The 24356-nt window shown below is 42.9% G+C and overlaps 1 protein-coding gene across 1 annotated transcript in view; it reads right to left on the bottom strand.

Moving 5' to 3' along the window:
- The window catches only part of XDH (xanthine dehydrogenase), a 75821-nt gene that overhangs the window by 30363 nt on the left and 21102 nt on the right, over nucleotides 1-24356 (bottom strand). Inside the window, exons 9-20 of the mRNA XM_065400548.1 lie at nucleotides 24256-24342; nucleotides 23319-23460; nucleotides 22344-22436; nucleotides 20305-20456; nucleotides 18370-18463; nucleotides 16136-16245; nucleotides 10005-10189; nucleotides 8851-9025; nucleotides 7610-7699; nucleotides 6667-6836; nucleotides 3096-3219; nucleotides 2317-2436 (exon numbers count right to left, since the gene is read on the bottom strand). Coding sequence (XP_065256620.1) covers nucleotides 2317-2436; nucleotides 3096-3219; nucleotides 6667-6836; nucleotides 7610-7699; nucleotides 8851-9025; nucleotides 10005-10189; nucleotides 16136-16245; nucleotides 18370-18463; nucleotides 20305-20456; nucleotides 22344-22436; nucleotides 23319-23460; nucleotides 24256-24342 — 1542 coding nt within the window. The remainder of the gene's footprint in view (nucleotides 1-2316; nucleotides 2437-3095; nucleotides 3220-6666; nucleotides 6837-7609; nucleotides 7700-8850; nucleotides 9026-10004; nucleotides 10190-16135; nucleotides 16246-18369; nucleotides 18464-20304; nucleotides 20457-22343; nucleotides 22437-23318; nucleotides 23461-24255; nucleotides 24343-24356) is intronic.

Raw genomic sequence — 24356 nt, 5'->3', positions numbered from 1 at the left:
ATCCGCTTTATACCTGTACAGTCAGATAAACCCATTTCATGTTACATGTCACATGGACATGCAGTACTGACCATTACAAAATTCACTAGAATCCCATGGTAACTTTAAATCCTTAGAATTCTTATTTAAGTCTTATAAGTATTGTTAGCAACAGTTTGTTTCTCCTATCCAGGAGTGATTTATGATTCAATATTGCCATTTGCTTGTATCATCAGAAACACATGCAATGGTCACAAATTGTATATACACAGAGTTCTTCTGCTTTGGAAACTAGCTGACTGATTGTATTTCATGGGTTTGTTCTCAATGTGTCAATGGAAATGTATAAAGTAAGTTTCAAGGGTCATTTCCTTAATTTCATTAGTCTTAGAAAAGAGGCAAAATGTTCTGCAAAGTCTCACATAGAGTTAATATAGTAATGTTGTTAGAGGGCTCAATTTTCCTCTCACACCAATGCAAATTAGGAGTAACCCCAATGAAGTCTCACCAAGTGTGCAATCTGAATCAGGCCCAGAATATTGAAAATGAGCCAAATTCTGTGCTGATATACACCTGGTGCCAGCCCATTGACTTCACACTGACTGCGCTATTTCACAGAACTTGAACCATTGCCTTCATATTAGACAACATGGTATTTATTGGAGTATTCCTAGAATACTCAAGGAGCTGGCTGAGGAGATATCTGAGCCATTAGCGATTATCTTGGAAAAATCATGGAAGACAGGAGAGACTCCAGAGGACTAGAAAAGGGTAAATATAGTGCCCATCTATAAAAAGGGGAATAAGGGCAACCTGGGGAATTACAGACGAGTCAGCTTAACTTCTGTTCCCCGAAAGATAATGGAGAAAATATTTAAGCAATCAATTTGCAAACACCTAGAAGATACTAAGGTGATAAATAACAGTCAGAGTGGATTTGTCAAGAGCAGGGTAACAAGCCTTGTGGATGGGAGGAGGGGGGAAGCAGTAGATGTGGTAGATCTTGACTTTAGTAAGGCTTTTGATACTGTCTCACATGATCGTCTCATAAACAAACTAGGGAAATACAAAGTGGGTGATAACTGGCTGAAAGACCGTTCCCAGAGAGAAGTGATCAGTGGTTGACAGTCAAGCTGGAAGGACATAACAAGTGGGGTCCTGCGGGGCTCAGTTCTGGGTCCGGTTCTGTTCAATATCTTCATCGATGATTTAGATAATGGCATAGACAGTACACTTATAAAGTTTGTGGATGATCCCAAGCTGGGAGGGGTTGCAAGTGCTTTGGAGGATACGATTAAAATTCAAAATGATCTGGACAAACTCGAGAAATGGTCTGAAGTAAATAGGATGAAATTCAATAAGGACAAATGCAAAGTACTCCACTTAGGAAGGAACAATCAGTTGCACACATACAAAATGGGAAATGACTGCCTAGGAAGGAGTACTGCGGAAAGGGATCTGGGGGTCATAGTGGATCACAAGCTACACATGAGTCAATAGTGCAACTCTGTTGCAAAAAAAAGCAAACCATCATTCTGGGATGTATTAGCAGGAGTGTTGTAAGCAAGACACAAGAAGTAATTCTTCCACTTTACTCTGTGCTCATAAAGCCTTAACTGGAGTACTATCCAGTTCTGGGTGCCGTATTTCAAGAAAGATGTAGAGAAATTGGAGAAAGTCCAGAGAAGAGCAACAAAATTATTAAAGGTCTAGAAAACATGACCTATGAACAACAATTGAAAAAAAATTGAGTTTGTTTAGTCTGGAGAAGAGAAGACTGAGGGGAACATAATAATTTTCAAGTACATAAAAGGCTGCTACAAGGAAAAGGGAGGAAAATTGTTCTTGTTAACCTTTGAGGATAGGACAAGAAGCAATGTGCTTAAATTGCAGCAAGGGAGGTTTAGGTTGGACATTAGGAAAAACTTCCTAACTGTCAAGGTAGTTAAGCACTGGAATAAATTGCCTAGGAAGGTTGTGGAATCTCCATCGTTGGAGATTTTTAAGAGTAGGTTAGACAAACACCTGTCAGGGATGGTCTAGATAATACTTAGTTCTGCCATGAGTGCAGGGAGCTGGACTAGATGACCTCTCGAGGCCCCTTCCAGTCCTGTGATTCCATTCCCAACCAATATAATATCAGAGATTTATTTTGTTTTATTTAGGCTCTTCTACCACACCCATCAGGATAGAGCTATGTCACAAATGCTAAAAACACGAGTGACTTAATACACAACAACAACGACTCAATTAGCCATATTCAGGAAAACAGGACTGAAGCAGGCATTACGGGGTCTTAGACTGACTAACCATATGATCAAATCTGTGCCATCCTACCTGAATGGTGACAATAGGTGTGAGGTCTTCATATTCGATCTTTACAGCTTTAGCAGCTCTTCGGGAATGTTCATGTGTGTCTGCAACCACTCCACCAATGATATGGCCAATACAAGTGACCTATGCATAAAAAGAGATTCCAATACACACCATAATAAATCACTGAAAGGCTCACATTGATTTCTTTTTGTGCAACATATTTTTTTGAGCAAATCAATTAAAACCAACTTCAAGTATAGTGAGAAATATTCTGATTTTATCTACACTGGTGTAAATCCAGCTTAATGATTTGTTGCCACCAACCTGGGGCTTAAGAGTCACCCAGACAGGTGGAAGTCAGTAAATACTCATATCCCGTTGCGTGAAAACATGGCACCTTCTATCACTGGTAACAGGACTGGGTGAGTTTGTTGCAGCTGTCTGCTGTTTAAAGAAGAACATTCAGGGGCAGAAATCCTGGCCCCATCAAAGTTAATGTCAAAACTACCACTGACATATTGCGGAGAACTTCCCCAGAAGTAATTAACCCCACAATCTCCTGGCCTTTTATATTCCATACAGACAACTTTTTTAAAAAGGATAAGAAACTACATACCGTGAAAAGCAACAGAGAGTCCTGTGGCACCTTTAAGACTAACAGATGTGTTGGAGCATAAGCTTTTATGGGTGAATACGAAGCTTATGCTCCAACACATCTGTTAGTCTTAAAGGTGCCAAAGGACTCTCTGTTGCTTTTTACAGATCCAGACTAACACGGCTTCCCCTGTGATACTACATACCGTGTTATCAGCAAAAACAGGTTCATCTTTAGCAATCCCAGTGACATTACTCCCAGGAATATCCTTAGCAGAGACGAAACACACAAAACCGGGGACACTCTGGGCTTCAGTTGTATCTATAGAACTAAAGAAGTGAGGAACATAAACAGCAGAGAATTACTATTTTTCTTGTACATGGCACTATAAATTTGCATGGCATATTAAAGATTCTACAGGGCCTGATTTTCTGCCCTGACTCTCTTGCCCTCTGTCCAGTCATTCACAGGTGTGCAGGGCGGGTGTAGAGTGATGCCAGATCAGAATGGTAACACTTTGTACTCCTTTAGCACAGGTGTAAATGGCTACCCAAGGGGCAGGGCAGTGAAGAATCATGCCAATAGAATCCAGGAGTCGGGATGGTCAAACACTCTGGAAGGATGACTGTCTGGTTGTTGTCAACATTAAGAAATTTGTAGTCCATAAAGGAATATATTTAGATCCTTCTACAATATGCTACTCTGAGAGATAAGCATCTCACTCACATGAATTGTTAACCAATAAGAGAATGCATAAACAAAATATCTTAGTTAGTTAGATAAATAGATATACACAGAGAGCTCCTTGTATTGGGTTGGTTGGGGCCATTTTTCGGCTCGCTTGTAAACCATTTACACTTGCCTGTAAGTGTGATTACAATTTAAAATCGTGTAAACAGACAGTCTGATAAAATGGTTGTTTCAGTGACCACTGACAATGACATTTAGCTAAAACTTTTTTCTGTAGAATTCTGTTTTCAGCTACAGCTAGTCAAAGGTGCTTCAGTCATCAATGAACTCTTAGTACACCAACATTTTCCAGACAAATGCATGCTAAGGAGGATGGAAATATCTATTATTATGGTTAATACAGGAAATAACTATTAAATACTCATGTAGTGGTTTTAATATATTGATTTCAAAGTGCTTTCTAAAAGGTATGTACGCACTATTATCTCTATTTATGGAGGGGAACTGAAGCACAGAGATGTGGAGTGACTTGCCTAAGTTTACACAAGGAACAGAATCCAGGTTTCTTGACTTCCAGTCTGACTCCCAACCACTGAATTAATCTACTTTTCCAGACAATACTGTAATATACAACTTTCAGATAAGACATAACACTGTTTTGGCCTTCTGATTATTGTGGTTCTTAAAAATCTCATGGATCTTTTTGCAAGAGATGGTTTGTGGTTTGATGTGATGGCCTACTAGCCAGTTATATTCTGCCTACCTAAATTCCCCTCCCAGCTGCTATGTCACACTTCAGGTATGACTAATAGTGCCAGGACTGATCTCTGTATATAGTTTGTGAAACCTGGGATTCCTCTGGGACAAAAGGTGCAACATAAACATAATAAATAGGTCTATTTATCAACACTGAGATGCAACCCCCTCTGAGGAGAAACAGGGCCGGTGGTCTGGACGATGCTTGGGTCCTAAGCGTTCACTTATGATTGATGTGCATTTGACTGGATATGAAAGAAAAGGAAAATCCAAAGACAAAAGATTTCATTAAATGTCTTCATTGGTCACCAAATGAGGTACTTAGCCAAACATTTGTCTTCAGGAGCTGTATACAGACGTACCATTAAATGTTTGTAAGTGATGGATGGAACAATGACCAAAAAACCCATAGAACAGGTTTTTTTTATATAAAGCTCTTCATAAAAACATATTACAAGAGACATTAGAGCTCGCTCTGCAGCCTTTTGTGATGTCCACATGTAATTGGCTGGATTAACAATGGAACCATTTGACATAGAAAGGGCTGTGGTTTGTTTGCCCTGACTGAATGATGTATTGTCTTCGGCAAAATAGCTGCAGTATTATCACAGTCTGTTGGTTTAGGGTTTCTAAAACTCCCACACAAATTGTGCCCTAAAGTAGTAGTTTGTGAAAAGCCAATAGCTCATCAGGATGCATAAAAAGAACATCTTACATTGTAAACTGGGGAGTCTGAACGATCACACATGAACTCTCACACAATCAGGAGCTGAAGGCCATGCCATATTTCACTGACCAGTTCATTTTCCTCTATTCAAATATGACCCACAAATGATCTCCAAGCCAGTAATATACAGGCACACACACACACACACACTTTTGCTAAATGATTATTGCTGGAGACACAGTGGGTGAAATCCTATCCCTGTTGAAGTAAATGGGAGTTCACCCAGTGAATCTATAGGCTGACATGCTTTCCTCCAGATCTGAGTAACTATTCTCCCAGCTCCTCTACAGCTTGGAATGACTTTACTGTTTGCAACACATACACAATACGCACAAGGAGAGTAGGCAAGGCACCCATCAGAAAATACTGTACACTGTAGGGAAGGATCCAGATTTATTCAAGGAGGATAAATAAGACGGTCTTCTCCTTCTTTAAAGGCCACATCTATGCTATAAGTACAACTGTATTTTGTAATCAGTTCACAACATTCTTTGCCCAAGTTACAACATCAGCAGTTGAGTTATCACCACACAGGAACTTATTTCCCAACCAGTTGTTCAACGGAGTTTGTGCAGCCATGATTACCACACTGCTTGACATGTATTAGTGCATTCTGGGGAAAATCTGGGGAGCTATCCCATAGTGCCCGAGGAAGGGGCAGAATGCCTAAAGGAAACTCACACAGCAGCAAGTGGGGCAATGCACTCTGGGGTGTCCTGCCCCATAGAGAACTAGGAGAAAGAAGAACTAACCTACACAGAGAGTTAAGGGATCCAGTCAACACTGCAAAATAAATGTTCTGACATCATGTGCCAGGCTAGGACATAGGCAGCTGATCATGTGTCAATTTTGCCATAGATACAACCCATGCATTAGCCATGCTGTGTCTGAACAAAACATGTCTAGAGCCAACTGTCTTTCTAATTAGTAAGGATGTATATAATTTGTATAGTGTATAAAGAGCTTTATTCCTATCATTAGAAACTCATTCATCCATTCAGTTATCATTCCACTGAGGCTTGAGCCTGTCCAGATCAGGTGTGCAGCGTTATGTATTTAAGGTAAAAGAATGAAGCACAGGACAGGGGCACAAAGGAACGCAATCCTGCATTACCAAATGAGTGCTGATGTGGAGTGGCCAGTTGCTCCTGCCTAAAAGGTCAGCATGTAGCTAAGCAGGTCCCAACTGCGCATGGAGAATGGTATTTAAATCCACGTACCCTCAGACACACCCATTCAGTGCCCGTCCCTCTCCCCATTTTTACCCTGCACTCTTGAGAATAAAAAAGTGCAAGCGCAAAGGGCATGGGACTTCCCTCTGCTTAGTGCAGAGGACTTTGCCTAGAACTAAACTCACATCCATGCTGGAGCACAGCACTAATTTCACACTCTGCTGGACACCATGCGTGCATGAGCAGGAACGTTTGTTTTTTTTTAAATATTTTCTTTAGGGCACAAACAGCTGCAACTTCCAATGCTCAACAGTTCATCTGCAGCTAACGATACTCAGTTAGCTAGAACTTCCTCAGAAAACATCCTCCAGCAGCCCAAGAGGAATGCTGGATACACAATACAAACACCAGTGCACAAAAAGGGCACTTACATAATTTTGGCATGGGCTTTTGTGCTGGTGACCAGTGTTAAGTAGCGTTCGTTTTCATAGCAAGGTATGTCATCACAATAGACAGCCTCTCCACATGCCTGTTTGACTGCTGAAAGGTGCACCACGGGCCGTCCCACCATATCTTCCACAGACTGTCCTGCAGGCACTTCCTATAACAAAACACACACTAGGTATCCTTGCTCCTACCATAGGATACCCAGATGTTGAGGCTGGGGGGTTGGGGGAAGGCATCTCCTATGACAGGGATGAGGGACGTAGGAAGTAGTTGGAGTGGGGAGGGGGAAAGTAAATATGGGTAAGTGAGTATGAGAGTGGAAGAGGACGATGTTGTGGCAGAGAAAGAGGTGGGGCAGGGAATTCAGCTTAAAAACAACTCTAAGCTAAGGAGAAGAGAAGGGTCTGAAGTGTTCTTTGACATGACCCAACAGCTTGAAGGGAGGGCTAGCATGGGAGAGTGCAAATTTAAAAGCATCTTCCCCACTCTCTGCTGAGCAGAACTGGCCATGAGTGGAGGGTTAATGTTAGCAGGCAGGGGGTGTTTGTGGATACGAAGACAGAGGTAGAAGGGAGGCAGCCCAAGAGCTTTGGGAAGCAGAAGCACAGTTTTGAATTGAATTTGGAACTGGATGGGTAGCCAGTGAATTTGACAAGGATGGGGGGAACGATGGAGCTGAATGGAAAGAGCTCTCTAACTGCAGCCCACTGGGAGTCATACACTTAGACAATCAGGTTTCTGGGAAACTAAGGGAGTAAACATCATAGTACTCCAGTAAGGAAGTGCTTAAAGCCTCAATAAAGAGCTCAACTGTGACAGAATCCAGGCAAGGACAAATGCTGGCCATGCTCAGGCGGTGAAATAGAATACAGTGAGTCTGGAATCACGGAGGAGGCAAGCCTGAACCATGCGCATATCGCTACTTACTTGGAAGAGTTGGACGTTGGCAACAGGATCTTTATGAAACATCTCAGTGGCACTCACGTATTTGGAGGGGACCAACTCACCAAGGTTATTCTGCAAAAGACATGTTAAAAAATGACTATCCCTTTTATCTGTTTTCTGTTTCACTTTTCTCGTGTCTCCCAGGTAGACTCTGGCCTCTTCCTCTTTTTCACCTAACTTTCACCCCAGACTGTGCAATTTCACATCTAACGTGGTTCAGTCTGCCGATGTAACCCATCAGTTCAGTAGTGTGATGTGTCCCCTTTACAGGATGGTCCACATTAAGGAGTTAGACAACATCTACTTTAGTTTAGGCAGTAGAGGCTCACACTCAGGGCTGGTGCTACCATTTAGGCAAACTAAGCGGTTGCCTAGGGCACCAAGCTTTGGGGGCGCTCAAAAGCGGTGCCCCCAATTTTTTTTACAGCGTTCCTACGCCCCCTCCCTGAGCGCGCGGTCGCCGCTCCACTTCTCCCGCCTCCCAGGCTTGCAGCGCCAATCAGCTCTTTGGTGCCACAAGCCTGGGAGGAGAATTAGAGCGGGGGCGGCGGGCTCGGGGAGGAAGCGGAGCAGAGGTGAGCTGGGGTGGGGAGCTGCCGCACGGCTCCACGGGGGGGGAGTTGCCACGGGGGGGGACGCCTCAGGGTGGGGGGGGGGCGGGGAGCTGCCGCAGGGCGGGGGGGGGGGGGGCGCACAAGGTGGAAGTTTTGCCTAGGGCGCGAAACTTCCTTGCACCGGCCCTGCTCATGCTCTTAGCATAGAAGGTCCAGGGTTCAATCCCCAGTAGGCTCATCCATCTTTGTACAATGCAAGAGGCAATGTTGTCACAGGCCTCTATGGACAGCAACCGCCCTGACAACAGTGTGTGGAGAGAGCAGAAACCTAGGAGCCCGCTTGCCTGCTAGAGAGCACAGCCCCCTGTAGGAGGAGTGAGGGTGGGCGGGCCAGGGTGGAGCTAGTGGATCTGCTATGCAGATGTTCTGATCTCTACCCTACACAGAAGCAGCAGCAGCGTAGCCACAGCAGCTATTACAACACAGAGCGGCTTGGCAGAATGGATTCCTTTGGCACCCCCTCTCCCCAGCACAGGGGCTGTGCATTGAAAACAGCACTTTTCACTACGTGCTGAGACTCCGCCCACTCTGTCTGGGGTCAGTTCCTTTGTGGAGTCTTTTATTTAACCCTTTCTATTCCAAGCCCAGCAAGGGGAGAGCAGCACTCACATTCCCATTGGGTGGCTTGTTTAATTTCTGAAGCACTATCAGATAAAATTTAAAGAAGAAACTGAGCGTGAGCGTGCGTCGGAACTCCACCATCCCACCGACAGCTGAAGGAGACAGGTTCATCTCATTGGCCAGCAGGCGGCAGGCTTCCTGCAGCAGATTTTCATTCCACTCTCTGCACAGGAACAAATAAATAAATAATAATAATATGGAGCACTTCCCTAGCATGCTACATTGTCAAAACATTTGTCAGATGTTCACTAACTAATCCTTCCAACCCCTCAGCATGACCTCCTCAAATGACAAATCTCTGTCTCATTTCTCATGCCTTACCCCTAGCACAACTCCCACTGGTTTCATTAAAATTAAGAGATGATGCAACTATGCAGTGCTCTGCAACTGCATAATTGAGACCATTTCTCCATAGTACCTACTCTGCTTCTGCTCTCTAAAACACTCCCCTGGTAGCCACCGTAGCAATGGTATAATCAACAACACTAATGTTCCAACAGAATGTTTTTCCATCAGAAGATGCTGATTCGATGAAATTGAAAAGTTCCTCCCGGGGAATGTAACAATTTCATCAATGTTTAGGAATTATCAAAATGTTTCATTTCAACTTTGTTTTGATTATATAGGATATAAAAGTCGAAATGATAAATTGAAAAGGGAATTTTTGGAATATTTTGCTTCTCTAAAAATTCTGAAATTTCTGCTTTCGTCATGATTCAGGACTAAATAAAATTAGAAAATCTCGGAATTTCTCACAGGACAAGAATTCTATTTTTTGAGCAGCTCAATCAGTATATTCCAACAAACAGTGGCAGATCTAAAACATGGCTATGGCTTAATGAAATAGCATCAGTGACAGACTCCACAATTCTTTGAGGGTGCTTTAATCCTTGCAGGGAGTACTGGAAATCACATGAGATCATGAAGAGGTCTGGGTAAGGTCAGACAAGCCCCCAGATCTACGCAGGGTTTTATCCAAACTTCTCACTCTTCTGTCCCTTGGTTTTCATTACCTCTTACACATACCGTAAGTGAGGATTCAGAAAATTTGGTCTGCTACTATAAAAATAACCCTTTAAAATGAACACTGTTGAACTAAGAGGCCCTTCTGTGCTAAAAAGATCAGATTATGATTCTCCTACCTGCTGATAAGATCCTGGCAAGTTTTTTCTGCCAGTACGGTTGTGGGAGCCATTCCTCCATAGGTCAGCTTAATCTCCTGGACTCGGTTGCTACCTTCTTGAAACAGGACTCTCATTCCACAGGTCACTATAGCAATGTCATCCTCCCGACGGGAAGCCTGCTTAAAGGCTGAGAAATACTCATCCTAGAGGAAGGGAAAGAATTTGTTCTCAACCTGGGTCACAAGCAAGGGCAGCAGAATGTGGACAGCCTAGTAATCTATCCCTGTGACCAGGATACCCAAGAGAATCCCAGATGGAGAGCTGACTTTGCATTCTGAATGAGGAATCATGCTTCAGACAAGACCATTTTTCACATGATTCAAAGCTGGGTGTTAGGCCAGCTAAGAAAGGTCCAGTCCATCAGGTGCTGTTATAAAGTCACTCACTCTTCCTGGGAAGGTTTGAAAACTGTTAGGGAATATTCTTTTGATACCTGTCCTCTCTCTTCTCTAGCCTTGGAAAAGAAATGAATGACTATGGATTTTCACACTACAGCTATATGAGTAACTGATTTTTTGGTTCACAAACCAAAACATTATTTTTAAAAAATTGTTTTAATATTTTGGCAAACCAATAAGTTGAAAAAATGTTGTGTGTTCAAACAAAATGTTTCATGCCAAACTAAACATTTAATTTTGTTTTTGAGGATTTTTACCTTTTAAAAACATGAAATAAAAGTAAAGTAGATTTCTAAATGAAAAGTAATTTCTATTCAAAACAATCAAACCATTTCAACAGCAAATGTCAAAATGAAATGCTTTGAGTTTTTTTGTGAAATTTTTAAATTAATTTTTGAGCAAAACTATTTGGCAAATTCAACATGAATTCATTCAATGTTTGGGTCACCACGGCTGCATTTTTTTGGAGAAAAAAAGCTTCAGAGGAAAAATTTCACCCAGCTCTATTTCCCTCTCTCAACAATTCCATCTTTTTCTCATGTTAATTAAATACAGGCCTGATTTTAAAAAAAATAAATCCAAATAACCTCAGATCTAGGGAGTCCTTGAAATTTTAACTCAAATACAGAACTAAATTTCACACCTGGCTCCCAGCTCTAAAATGGGTCAGACTAAGAGCATGGATCCAAACACCTCTTAACTTGTTTGTTCAGTTTGTTCTCCGGCGGGGCTTTATCCAGTCTCCAGCAATGGGACTTCCACCATTCCTTTTACTTTTTAAAAAAATCTCAGGCAGTTCTCTTCAGCAGATCCTAGTATCTGGCATGGACTCCCTGTATCGCTCCAACTTATTGGCTCTTTGCCTCATTCCAAAATATTCCTCTACTTTTCTCTCTTGCTTCCATCTCTTAATTTCTGCCTTATAACTAACTGCTCAAAGTTTTTCACCATACAAGCCAAATTTTGAGCGAATCTCCATTAAATTAATTCATTAATTAACAAGAACTGCAGGTGGATCAAAGTGTGCACTCAAAAGCCAACATGAATCTGTGTAAAACAGGCAATTGCTGAATTGCTGAGCTAAACGCAGATTAAGTGAAATCAGTTAAACAGCTGGGGCCAGAATCTAAGGCTATGTCTACACTACCACTTATGTTGGCAAACGTTATATTGCTCAGGGGTGTGACTATTCCACACACACACACACACACGAATGACATACATTACATCGGCATATGGGCTAGTGTGCACAGCACTATGTAGCGGGAGAGCTTCTACCGCTGCTTGTTGCGGGTGGATTAATTATGCAGACGGGAGAGCTCTCTCCAGTCGTCATTGAGCTGCTCCGGGGGAGATCTTACAGAGGCGCAGCTGCATCAGTACAGCTGCGCCACTGTAAGCTCTCTAGTGTAGACATACCTTAGTTAGTGTAAATCAGTATAGCTTCAGAGGCACAAGGGAACCCAATCCTGCTTGACTGGGACTGCTGATGTGTGGCTACAACTTACCCCTGTCTAAAAGGTCAGCATGCAGCTAAACCTGTCCAAACTGCACACAGAGGATGGCATTTGACGGAATAAGGGAGTTGGTGGGCAAGGGGCTTGCGACTTTGTTCTGCCCCGTGCAGAGGACTTGGCCAAGCACTTGACTCACATCCATGCTGGAGCACAACAACCTTTTCTTTTGCAGAATATTTTCTTTAGGGCACAAATAGCTGCAACATACAAAGCACACCAGTTCACCTGCAACTAATGATGCTCAATGTGTACAAATAATGCCAGCTTCAACTAGCTGATAGGGAGGGCCTTAGTTCATATTGGACCTAGTCTTTCCCTGCCATGCAGGATATGAGAAACTCCCACTGAAATTACTGGCATCCTGCGGTAAGCAAAGAATCAGTCCCTTTATATCGCTCTTTTCAGTAGTTTGCTGTAAAAAGTGTTCAGTGATGGCATGTATGCAAGACACTGAGCAGCAGAAAGTTCTGGTCAGTTAATTATCCCCTGGCAGCAGCAGCCTCTCTTGTTTGTAATGAGTGCACTCTCTCAAGTGCCTGGTTTTGTGCATTGCGAACTCATTACTGGAAGTGCACAGCTGAAGCTTTCATTTCACATCCTCCATGCATCTTTCCACACATGGCCCTAATTAGTGGGCAGCCAGCGGATAATATGAGAGCAGCATGTATTGGTGCCCTCCTTGCCAGCGCATATCATTCTGCCACTTTGCTTGTTACACTTGTTAACTATCAAAGAAGAGGAAATGCAGCCTCTACCCTCACTTTGCATTTCAATGAGCTTTCCAGTAATGAAATGACAGTGAGAGGTTGACACTCAGCAAATCTCCTGCAGACTCCATATCTGAGGCTATGTCTTCACTGCCCAAAAGGTGTGGTTTTTACAGTGAGATAGCTAACACAAGCTAAACCAGGCACCTGCAGATTGCCCCACCATGTACCTACGCAAGGTCAACACTATGCTCCCCCAGCACACTGCTGACCTTGGCTAGCTATACTACGGTAAAACTACCATGCCTTGTCTCCACTAGGATTTTACAGTGGTTTAGCTAACTTGCATTAGTCATCTGTCAGTAAAAACACATCTTTTTGACTCTGAGCTGTGAAGACAAAGGGAGAAGGGGTTTTCCCAGTAGCAGCAGGAGTTACAGATGCAAATCAAATTACCCTTTTCTTTCCCCTCCCCGACATGTGTCAGATGACAGCATCCTCAGCTTACATCACATTAACAATGCCAACTCAATGGACAAAGTGTAATAGCAAATGTTCACATTTTCAGGAACATCACTGCCACGTGAGCTTCTTCCCCCATCCCACCCCCCGTCAATCATCATAAAAGAGGGAGGCCAGTGGAGATGTCCAATAATAACATTACAATCAGAGGACACTAATGTGAGAGATGAAGGAGGGGGTGGTTGTCACCCTTTGAATTTTCTCCTGCATTTTCTCCTGAATTTTCTTCACAGCTCAGAGTCAAAAAGATGTGTTTTTACTGACATTTACATCATGAAGCTGAGGATACAGAGCAAAAATCAAGATGAAAAGATCCCAAAGTGCAGGTATACAAACTTGAGGGATCAGCATCCACCAATGAATTCACAGCATTCACCAATACAAACTAGAGGGATCAGCATTCACCCATCTCCATGGGATAAAACAACAGTGTAACAAAACTACAGCAACACTGAACAACATTGAAGATTTCTGAATACAGGGCTTGAAATCTCTATTTTGTTATACCAGCTTTACACAGGTGTGACACCAGTGAAATCAACAGAATTACACCAGTATAAAACTGGTGTAACACAATGGAAAATCAGACCCTTTATACTAGCACTGTGTTAAACCAGCCTTTCTTTAGCTTGGTTTACCAATTGCCAAAAATTGTGATCTCAGAACACCTTGACTGCCACTTAGAAGAGGGAAAATCCTCCTACCATATAGATTTGCGCATTCATTGAAGAACTTTAGTCTTGCTGAGCTGATCTCCATAAGCCAAAGATCAGTCAACAGCTCATGATATGCCAAGAGTTCAAAAGTAGCTTTGGTTTTTCAAGGTCAGCTGGTGACCATCTAGCATGACCTACAGGTCATGTCAATTAAGAACATAAGAACATAAGAATGGCCATACTGGGTCAGACCAAAGGTCCATCTAGCCCAGTATCCCGTCTTCCGACAGTGGCCAATGCCAGGTGCACCAGAGGGAATGAACAGAACAGGTAATCATCAAGTGATCTATCTCCTGTCGCTCATTCCCAGCTTCTGGCAAACAGAGGCTAGGGACACCATCCCAGCCCATCCTGGCTAATAGCCATTGATGGACCTATCCTCCGTGAACTTATCTAGTTCTTTTTTGAACCCTGTTATAGTCTTGGCCTTCACAACATCCTCTGGCAAAGAGTTCCACAGACTGACTGTGTGTTGTGTGAAGAAATACTTCCTTTTGTTTGTTTTAAACCTGATGTCTATTCATTTCATTTGGTGACCCCTAATTCTTGTGTTATGAGAAGGAGTAAATAACACTTCCTTATTTACTTTCTCCACACCAGTCATGATGGTCTTAATGGATATGAAAAAATTTAGGTTCTGAGGAGGACAATAGTATGATTCATTACTGATAATGCTATATAGAGCCTTTTACCTCTGTGTGACTTGTTAAAATTCAGACCAGGCCAGTAATGAACAGATCTGATCATTGTTCAGTCTAAAGTGAGTTTCATGGCCTCAGTCCAGGTCCCAGCAGAATAAAGTCCACACTGCAAAAACCACCACCCTGACCAGCCCCTCTGTTTACAGTCTCAGCAAATAGGCCAAGGACTGTATGGACACAGAGATTGCACTACCTTCTTATCCCTAGAGACTAACTTTTCAGCGCATAGTCAAGAAACATAGATCCATAGATTCCACGGCCATAAAGGACCACGGTGATCATCTACTCTGACCTCCTGTATAGCATAGGCCATAGAACTTCCCCAAAACAATTCCTATAGCTTTTAGAAAAGCATCCAATCTTGATTTAAAAATTGGCAGTGATGGAGAACCCACCACAATCCTTGGTAAATTGATCCAATGGTTAATTACATTAGAACTGCATGGGGAAGTTTGCAGTGCCACCAGCTTCACTGTGATCAATAGGGAACTTGAATCTGCAGGAATGTTAAACTAGCACCTTCTGACAGATCTAAACTCACCTGGGGGGGGGGGAAGCCCCAAAACATTCAGGTGACATGTTCTGCTGATCTGATTACTTCCTGTACTAGTTAAAGGCCTGTATTTGGTAGACTCCTCTCTCTGTTTTCACTTATGTATAGCTGTGCATTTCTCCATAATGCCTGCTTCCCCATGTCAGCCCTACTCTTGTTATAGAGGAATGGCTCACAACTTCACTGGTCAACCGATCAATGCTCTGGTACTTTATCTCTTGAATTGTCATCCTGCTCCTTATGGAGATGGAACTGAACCACAACACCCCATCACAGTGCAAGCAGAATTGTTTTTGACAATTAACTAGCAGTGAAGAGTCCAAAAAACAGCTGTACTGGGGAACTGGCTGAGGATAAGAAGTACAGTTTTGGATTTTCTTGGGGAAATATCTTGTTAGACTAGCCAAAACACTGGGTAGAAAAGCCTTTCAGCTTCTCCCACTCACGTCTTTACACACCTCCTAGAAAATCACCCAGAAGGAAGTAGAGATGTTCATAACACTTAACATTTATTTTTAAAAATTGTATTGTCAGATAGCTTCAGAGAAAAATATTCTCAACTGTTACAGTTAAAAATATTCCATTAATTTCCATTGGCTTGTTTTTATCTTCTGTGGAACCACCCACATTTCTTGATAGCCTAAAGGTTAAGTACATGGAGAAGGTCTATATGTGTCTGGTGGACAGACACTAGAAGAGACTTAAATAATGTCTGGAGTCCCTCATCTGGTGGCATATTACCATAGCCAAAACGGATACAGAACACTTGTGATCCAGAGGGGGGCAGCCATTCTAAAAATGACCTTCTTTCTAGCTGACCCTGTAGGGGGCTAATTAAGCACATCTCTGCTGGAAGTCCGTCTTCAAGGAAAGGTTAGTTTAGATTAGAAGCATTAGGCATTTTGGGTCCCCTATAGGGTAACATCAGATCAGCTTTACACAGCCATTAGACTAGTGTTAATTCCAGCATCTCACCTTCCTAGAGTAAGGCATCTCAATGGAGAGCAGTATCTCCTTAGGCTTTAGTACTGTCTTTCTGTAACCAGTAAAGAACTTTTCATCCATCCTTATAGTCCTTTTGCCCTCTGTAGAACAAAGAGAGGAAAGAGAAACAAATGATTGGGCAAGTGTATCAGGCAATAGTCTCCCATTTCATCCAGGTAAAGAATTATTGTCAGGCATGTAGAGAGGACCTTGCAGTTACATAAACTAAATTTGATCTGATCTCCGTTATTTTTCCTCTTAATTTCTAACTCTTTTTAGCCAAATCCTGAACTACTTCCTCAAGTTCAGCTCAGTCCTCACACAGGCACAACTCCCACTGACTTCCATGGGAGTTTTGCCTGCATAACGACTGAGTTAAACAGGAAATAAAGATTTGGGGATGTGTCCCTTTGATCATAATTCATTCCAAACACCCAAGTGAACCAGTTTCCAACATCCCAATTAGGGATGTGTGAATAAATGATTTTTCAGTTTGCTGGCAATTCCAAAACATTGAAAAAAAACATAATCTTCCAAAACACAATTTTTTTCAAAATCTTCAGCAAGACAAAAAGTAAATAATACTAATTAATTGTTTTGTTTCAATTTCAAGCATTTTTTTACTTTTAAATTTAAAAAAAAATTAAAATGGAAGAAAATTTTGACTTTTTTGGATTTTTTTTTTAAGAAGGGAGATTTTGGCTAAAACAATTTGACAAAACTGATACAAATTCCTAATGTTGTTTGCAATGTTGTTGTAGCCTTGTTGGTCCCAGGATATCAGACCTGAAGAAGAGCTCTGTGTACCTTGAAAGCTTGTCTCTTTCACCAACAGAAGTTGGTTCAATAAAAGATATTACCTTACCCACCTTGTCTCACAAGTTCTCAACACATTACAATTGTTACTGAATCTTTATTCTTTTCCCCAAAACAGTTTTGGTTGAAAAATTTCACCCAGCACTTATCCCAATGTGCCTTTTTCACCATTCACAAGAGAACATTACAAACCAGCACTTTTTCTTAATTCCCAAAAGGATCCTATTTAAGCCAACCCCTTCAATGTCTTCTAAATAGCAAATACCATATATGATCTTTAACATATTTAGTATGATAGTACGTGTCAACAGTATAGCACTGTTGCAAAAAAATCAAACATCATTCTGGGATGTATTAGCAAGAGTGTTGTAAGCAAGACCCGAGAAGTAATTCTTACGCTCTACTCCGCACTGATTAGACCTCAACTGGAGTATTGTGTCCATTTCTGGGCACCACATTTCAGGAAAGATGTGGACAAATTGGAGAAAGTCCAGAGAAGAGCAACAAAAATGATTAAATGTCTAGAACACATGACGTATGAGGGAAGATTGAAAAAATTGGGTTTGTTTAGTCTGGAGAAGACTGAGAGGAGACATGATAGTTTTCAAGTACATAAAAGGCTGTTACAAGGAGAAGAGAGAAAAATTGTTCTTGTTAACGTCTGAGGATAGGACAAGAAGCAATGGTCTTAAATCGCAGCAAGGGCAGATTAGGTTGGACATTAAGGAAAACTTAATGTCAGAGTGGTTAAGCACTGGAATAAATTGCCCAGGGAGGTTGTGGAATCTCTATCATTGGGGATTTTTAAGAGCAGGTTAGACAAACACCTGTCAGGCATGGTCTAAATAATACTTAGTCCTGCCATGAGTGCAGGGGACTGGACTAGATGACCTCTTGAGGTCCCTTCCAGTCCTATGGTTCTATGAAAAGTCAGGCAACAACCCTGATCTCAAAGACCCACAGGGATCATAGAGTCATAGAATCGCAGGACTGAAAGGGACCTCGAGAGGTCATCTAGTCCAGTCCCCTGTCCAGTACATGGAACTATAGTGACAGAAACACGGACTTCACTCCCACAGTCACCATAATCCCTTTACTTCTTCCTCAGGAATGGACCTTTTCAGTTAATTTTCTGTGTGTGGTGGGGGAGGAGGAAGGGGTGTTAGTGGGATTCCTTTGAACATCTGCCATTACAAAGGCAAAAGGGATTCTTTATTGAGACTGTTGAACATAGATAGGCCTTGTGGTTCTCCCTGGCTCTTTAGCGCCCAGAAAGTCTAAAACAGAGTCCCTAATGTTACATGCAGGGTTTTTTCCCCTATGTTCTGGCCTGAACTAAGCAGTCATGGGAAAGGACTACTGATTACCCTACATCCCACACTGTCATTTAGAACTTTGAATAAACTTACCATTTGACACCAAAGTCAATTTGCTACCACATGCCATAAAGACAGGGTTGAGATCGGAAATTGGACTAGCAGTCATTATATTTCCCCCAAGAGCCTGAAATAAAGTAAACCAAACACATGAATTAGAAGACAGCTGGGAAGGGTTGGCTAGTGCTACTTCACTAACTATCACTGATTCACATGTAACCCTAGAGTTTGTCTAGATTCAGGTTTGTTTTGCTACCGTGACAATTTTAGGGCCTTAATTCAGTTCCAATGATGAACACACAAAACCCACAGAGCCAGTATCAATCCTAAGGCATTTGACTGAAATGGTTTTCAAGGATGTTCCTTACCTGTACATAAAAAATGCCTCATGCTCTAATCATTCATGATAATGGTTCCAACATTCAAATATTGGAGCCATGATGAAGGGCCTGATCCTGCAAGGTGCAGAGCACCTCCTGAGAAATGCTCAATGGCTCAGTTCCCATTGGCTGTGCTGGGAATTGAGGGCACTTATAACCTTGCAGCATAAGGCCTCATGTCAGGTTTTTCAGCCTGGTTTAAAAGTGATTTTCTTATTCAACAGGTCTCTGAGCCTCAAAAAGCATAGCCCTAGATAACTTGCAAAGCACAGAGGAGATATCTAGTAGGATCATTAGATGCTCACATTCTTCATTAGCCCTAAAAGCATGGCTTGAACTGGGCTTTGCAGAGGACAGGGAAGATGCACCCTCTAAGCATCAAGGCAGTATCAGCTTTCACACTCATCACTGAGCAGGATGACCATGTTAGAGTCGCACTGAGGTATGACAGGCCTTGCCAATCCACCTCTGCCCATCTCTCATCTTCCTTACAGAGTCAAAACACCGTGGGCATCAGTAGACTCAGACAAGGAAAAAGCCATGTCAGGTCTGCTTTTCAGCACCCAAAGAGCACCTGGACCCAGGTACGGCCAGTGTCATTCAGGCAGCCCTGTCGTAACACCACTCCAGATAAGCCCCTATCGAGGGCTGCCTTCTGAAGCTGTAGCAGAGACTGTAGAAGACAGAGTCTCTTTTGCTTACAGAAGAATTATGGGGTCAATGCTCCGATGCTTCCTGGTCAGGCTTTTGTTTTAATGACCCTTTGAAGTTTTGGGTTCACCCTAAATGCTTCTTTGTTAAATGTCTCCTCATTTCCAGGCTGCCCTAGAGTTTTCCCATTTGTCTGGTAATAGTAATTAATGCAGCAGATTCCTTCTGCTTTTCCTTGGTGAGCTGCCCATGTCATATAGCAGTGGCTCTCAACCTTTCCAATCTACTCTACCCCTTTCAGGAGTCTGATTTGTCTTGCATACCCCCAAGTTTCACCTCACTTAAAAAGTACTTGCTTACAAAATCAGACAAAAAATACAAAAGTGTCACAGCGCACTATTACTGAAACATTGCTTACTTTCTGATTTTACCATATAATTATAAAATAAATCAATTGGAATGTAAATATTGTATGTATGTTTCAGTGTATAGTATAAAGAGCAGTATAAATAAATCATTGGGTGTATGAAATTTTAGTTTGTACTGACTTCACTAGAGCTTTTTATGTAGCCTGTTGTAAAACTAGGCAAATATCTGCATGAGTTGATGTACCCCCTGGAAGACTTCTGAGTACCCCCAGGGGTACGTGTACCCCTTGTTGAGAACCACTGTCATATAGCAACCAAAGACAACACAAGGCAAAATAGTCTACAGCCTACACGGGCCTGCAGTAGAATTTTATTGGAAAAGAATCCACAAGAAAGGGACATAATGTCTTTCAAATAGGGGCACAATGTCTTTCAGATGTCCCAGCATAATAAGAGGAGCACTAGGCATGTGATACTGGCAGGGTCAATTATTCAATCTGAGTTTTCTTCATTTAAGTTTCCTGCCCCTCCCTCCAGCATTAGCTCACTAGCTTTCCTGAGTCACTTACTGCAACGTTTTTGATCTGTGGGCCTGCAAACCACCGCAGCTGTTCTAGTACAGCCTGGAACAATTCCGTTTTGTAGGCAGGAAGCTCAGCCACAGCTTTTTTCAGCACCACTTCTACAAAGCTCAGGGTGCAGGCAGCACCAAAGGTAATACCTACAAAGGAGAAGAACAGAATTTTTACCAACAGCCAAGGTGTACGTTTCCCAGGAAGACAGTTACACCGGGGCACTTGCAGAGGAAGGTGCATGAGGCACTGCATTTTTCCCATAAAAATATTTTTTTTCATTCATTCACTAATACCATTTTCCAGTTGAAAATTTTCAACCACTTCTCCTAACCGAACATGCACTGAACCACACAGTCCACCAACAACAGGCACACGCACAAACTGCACCCACCAATTAGGAACCACCCACAACTATACCAACCACCACTCTTATGACAGCACTTATTGGGAGACTAAACGCATCTGGGAATTGCTCATGAGCTACAGAACCTTTCACTCGTAGGTTGTCGGTGTGACATACAGGTTGTTCCTATCTAACGGGAGCCCCTATCTGAGATAAGTCTGGTGGATTTAAATTCCAACTCTCACATAATAAACTGAACACTAAGCTTTATATGAGTTGCTAGGCTCAACAAAGAGGTGAAGAACTGCATTGGACCATGGATACTGAATTACTTCTAGGGTATGTCTACACTGCAACGTAAACCCATGCCTGAGCTTGGACTCAAGCCTAATCCCCTTGCGACTACACTGCAAACGTACTAACTCAGGGCTCGGAGCCACGGTCTCAGGACCCTGCAGGGCTGGAGGATCCATGCTCAAGTTATATCGGGACCCAGGGTCCAAGCCCTATTGCCCTGCTTGACTTGGGTCCTGGGAGTCAGCCAGAAGTATCCCACAATTCCATGGGACAACTTCCTTACTCTCCTTTATCCCAAAAATCTGCCATCCACTCTATTGCAAGTGGCGGCCGCTCAGGTCAGCATTATCCTATTCTGTTCTTATCACCAATCTGCAAGCGCACTATCAAAGAGCCTCCTGGGTTTGCAAAGGAGCACAAACTGATCATGCCTTTTGCAAAGCGAGCTGCTTCCTGCTAATGTGCAGGGTGGGTAGTAAAGTTTTCCCACAGTGCGCCAAGGTCATAGGGCTAGAGCAGCCATATTTGGGGGTGGGAGGAAGGAGAGGGAGTGCTAGGGACTCTGGGATATGGTTATTTTGACTTGGGTCTGCACCCTGCAGGGCGGATGCCAGAGCCCTAGATTTGAGCTTCGGTTAGAAAAGTCTTAAGATAGGGTTAATATACAACATAGATGCTCAAGTCCAAGGTTCCCTAACATGGGTCATCTGACTCAAGTCACATTAACCCTGTGCTTAAATTGCAGTGTAGAGGTTGAGTCATACTGGCAGGGCAAAGTGAATGGGAAGTTTGCCCTGCTTCTGCCAGCCAGATAAGCTCAGGACTTCATTCATATGGGATATCAAACCACTGCCTGATAAGCACAATTTTTTAAAACGAAAGATTATGGTCACTTGCAAATTATTTGCTAATATGCAAAATAACCCATTAATTTGCATAAACCACCTCACATGGAACTGCTATGAAATTTCTAATATTTTTCCCAGTAATGACCATTCCTGGCCCTTACTACTATATGTTTCCAGATCTTTACAACATCTGGGCACTGTGAAATCTTTGTATTGAAATTTAACTCAGAACTGCCTTCCCCCTCATCTACTCCCAATAAAGGGGAAACAATTCAACTAGTTAATCTCAGAATAATGATGAGCGGCTAATGCGTGCGTCCCTTACTCATGCAACTTGTCCTATTGATTTCAGTGGCACTCCTAGCATGAATAAGCTGAACAGATCTGGCCTCAGAAAAGGTGATGGGAATAAAAGAAGGGGGCCCTTCATCCTAATCAATGCAGTTCTCGTTTCTCTGTTTTTGGGGCAGTGTACCCAGCCCCTCCCTTGTACCTTTCCCAAAGACCACACTGACTGCATAGCATTATGAATACTCATGACCTACCCTCCTCTGTGTGCTGAACAAAGGTCATTTCAGGGATCCAAGCTGGTGCTATTATCACTGGATACAGCATGTTCTTTAACCTCATCTCAATACCTCAAAGAAAAACAAGACTCCCTGAGTTAGACGCTTCTCAGGGGAAAAGGCAGCATTATTGTGTAACAAAGATCAGTGAACTTCAGTAACCACATCCTATGCCGGTTATGTAATGGCTTAAAGAGTTCCCGAAGAAGGGCCACATTTATCACTGGCCAATGGTGGCATTTGTGTAATGACATTTCAGGGCTAGAACCCATGAGATGTCTCTCCAATCTGCAATATCCACCAACCTCTTCCCCTGTGAAGGAGCTCCCAGATTGCATGTGGACATAACTGACTCATTGCTATCATCATGTTAGGCTGAACAGCACTTGACCGGGAAAATAGGATTAGATAGCAGGAGGGGAATTGTTCATGAAATCAGACTGGCTTTGCAAATCTCTCTCTCCCTCTCCACCCCCTGCCAAAAAAAAAAAAAGTTTGAGAGCACTGCAAACCCTCTCTCCTAAGAAGTTTGCCCAGTCCCTGGACAACTTCAGACAAACGGCTGAAAGTTTCAGGACTGGATTCACCCAAGTACATTTTCAGTGTCTCTCTTCCCTTCCTGCAAAAACCAGAGCAGTCTGTTGTGTATCTGTGTGCCTCTTCTTGTCAATAACCCATTAATAACTGGCACCAAGTTAGAACGAAAGGCCCACCGATCTGAATTAGCACTTATTTAGCTTGCTCCAACAAACAGGACACAAGGATGTTTGTGAGACTGATCCATGTGGGAAGAAGTAAAATCCTCCCCGACATGCCCTCCAGAAACCACTCCCATGGGGGTTTAACTTGGGCTGCTTTAAGGAAGTCTAGACTGGTTTTGCATTGTGCTTGGGAAAACCTTTCTGTGGATAACTTTAGCAACTGCTCAAACTGAGCCTCAGCTCTTCCTCTTACCAACTTCTGTGTTCCCTACAACGAGCTTAGCATCGGGGTACTGGGCCTTGAGTGCCAGCAGCTCCTCGAGTGTCGTGGGCCGTATCCACATCACACGCTCGCCTTTGAAGCACAGCTGTTCCTGGGGTTTGTCTTTCTGCATCTGAGAAAATAAAATGGGACAGACTCAGATCGTGAAATGTTTCCATCAAGAATCCCTGCCCCGGCTTTGTTTTTGCCAATTCTCCTTCTCGCATGACTGCTGCTTATTAGGAAGCGGAAACTAGATAGGAGTCAGCCCAAATTGCTGCCCTCCAGTAACACGAGAACTTCTTACAAATGAAACAGAGGGACCTGGTGTTGGCATAAACAAACTCAGTGTGACCCTCACAAAGGGAGCACCAGCACACTGGCTAATGTTGAGTTGGGTCAAGGGGAGCTGCCAGCAGCCGTAGAACTAACAACTGAGTTTTAAGGGTGATTTGTTAAATGTATAGGAGGCGGAGAACACACCCACCTGGTGGACCCAACTCTGGGCTATGATGGTGCAATCAGTGTGCAGGGCATCTGGTGGTAGAAAGTCTGCCCAGCCTGGGATTGCAGGGACACAAGCCTCCATAATTTTTCCTTCATAGGGAGTTGGGGGATGATCGGAGAGGAAGCCAGAGCAGCTCTGAAAGTGAGTAGTGCTGACCGGAAATGGCCTGGCCCGGACAGCTGGGGGATGCACTGATTCAGCTTATCCTGTGTATCCCATGGAAAGCCTTTTCTGGCAGGGCTCTTATGTGAAAGACTGGAATGCTAATGCCTGCTCTGGGTCAGCAAGTGTGTCTTATTTTATTGGTGCCTGTCTTTTCCACTGTAAGCTCCTTGGGGCAAGAGCCACATGGGTCACTCAAACCCCATGTGAGAGAAAGAGACCAATGAGCTGCATTCACTGCTGCATGAATGCGCCTACCAGCAATTCTGGAGGGAAGATAGGCTCCTGGGTGGGATCCAAAGGCTGGAACTCAGCTGGGTTGAACAAGATGGAGGACACCATTGTCTGTTAAACAAAGC

The sequence above is a fragment of the Emys orbicularis genome, chromosome 3 (assembly GCF_028017835.1).
Source record: "Emys orbicularis isolate rEmyOrb1 chromosome 3, rEmyOrb1.hap1, whole genome shotgun sequence".
In the NCBI taxonomy this organism is placed as follows: Eukaryota; Metazoa; Chordata; order Testudines; family Emydidae; genus Emys; species Emys orbicularis.
Note: the sequence above shows the minus strand (reverse complement) of the source record. Positions and strands in the feature narration are given on the sequence as shown.